Source organism: Geospiza fortis, unplaced genomic scaffold, assembly GCF_000277835.1.
Source record: "Geospiza fortis unplaced genomic scaffold, GeoFor_1.0 scaffold1181, whole genome shotgun sequence".
NCBI classification, from domain to species: Eukaryota; Metazoa; Chordata; class Aves; order Passeriformes; family Thraupidae; genus Geospiza; species Geospiza fortis.
In genome coordinates, this window is record NW_005054664.1 from 2,453 (window position 1) to 3,264 (window position 812).

Sequence of the window (812 nt, forward strand, 5' to 3'; positions counted from 1 at the left end):
GGTGGTGGCCGGGGGAAGGCGCTGTGCGGGCAGGGTGGTGCCCCGGTGTTACCGTGTTTGCTCTCTGGTTACATTTCAGCTGCTGATGAAATCGCGGCCGGGAGCGTTGGAGTCTTTGGACCGGCCCATGCTCGGGACCTTTGACTCATAAAAGGCTCCTGCAGAAAGCGTCGGGAGCAGAAGAGGAGAAGGAGGGGAAGGAGGAGCTGCTGGAAGGAGCAGAGCCAGTCCCGGAGCGGGGCGAGCTGCGGGGGCGCGCAGAAAGTCGCTGCATGTGGAGTTTTCGGACAGTAAGTCACATGGATCGCGGGATAAAAACAAAGGGGCAGGCGAGGGTGGAGCTGCTGGGGAAGAGTTCCCGGCTTCAAACTTTGATTTTCTCCGGTTCTCTGCGCACCAATTTCCTGCCTTTTCAGAGGAAAACCGAACCTCGTTGAACTAAAAACCTTCTGAATGTTCTTTACACTTTCTGAGCATTCTTTAAACTTTGGCTCTTAGCTCTGCCCTGAAGGGCAGAAATGATTGTTTGAAAGTGGGGCAGAGCAAAGCCAAACCCACCCAACCTGTTGTGTGTGGAGGCTCCTCGCTCTCCATCCCCAACCTCAATCCTTGTTTGTTTGTTTTAAATTTTTTTTTTTTTTTAATTTTTTTCCCGACCCAGAGATGCTCTCCCTGAAGAAATACTTCACGGAAGGGCTGATCCAGTTCACCATCCTGCTGAGCCTGATCGGCGTGCGCGTGGACGTGGACAGCTACCTGAGCTCGCAGCTGCCGCCGCTGCGCGAGATCATCCTGGGCCCCAGCTCGGCCTA

General features: G+C 54.7%; 1 protein-coding gene across 1 annotated transcript in view; it reads left to right on the top strand.

The window, feature by feature from the left end:
• Window positions 1-82: 82 nt before the first annotated feature.
• Window positions 83-812, top strand: part of NFE2L1 (nuclear factor, erythroid 2 like 1) — a 10,799-nt gene continuing 10,069 nt past the window's right edge. The window contains exons 1-2 of the mRNA XM_031065000.1: window positions 83-290; window positions 662-807. Of these exons, the coding sequence (XP_030920860.1) occupies window positions 664-807 (144 nt within the window). The 5' untranslated portion in view covers window positions 83-290; window positions 662-663. The remainder of the gene's footprint in view (window positions 291-661; window positions 808-812) is intronic.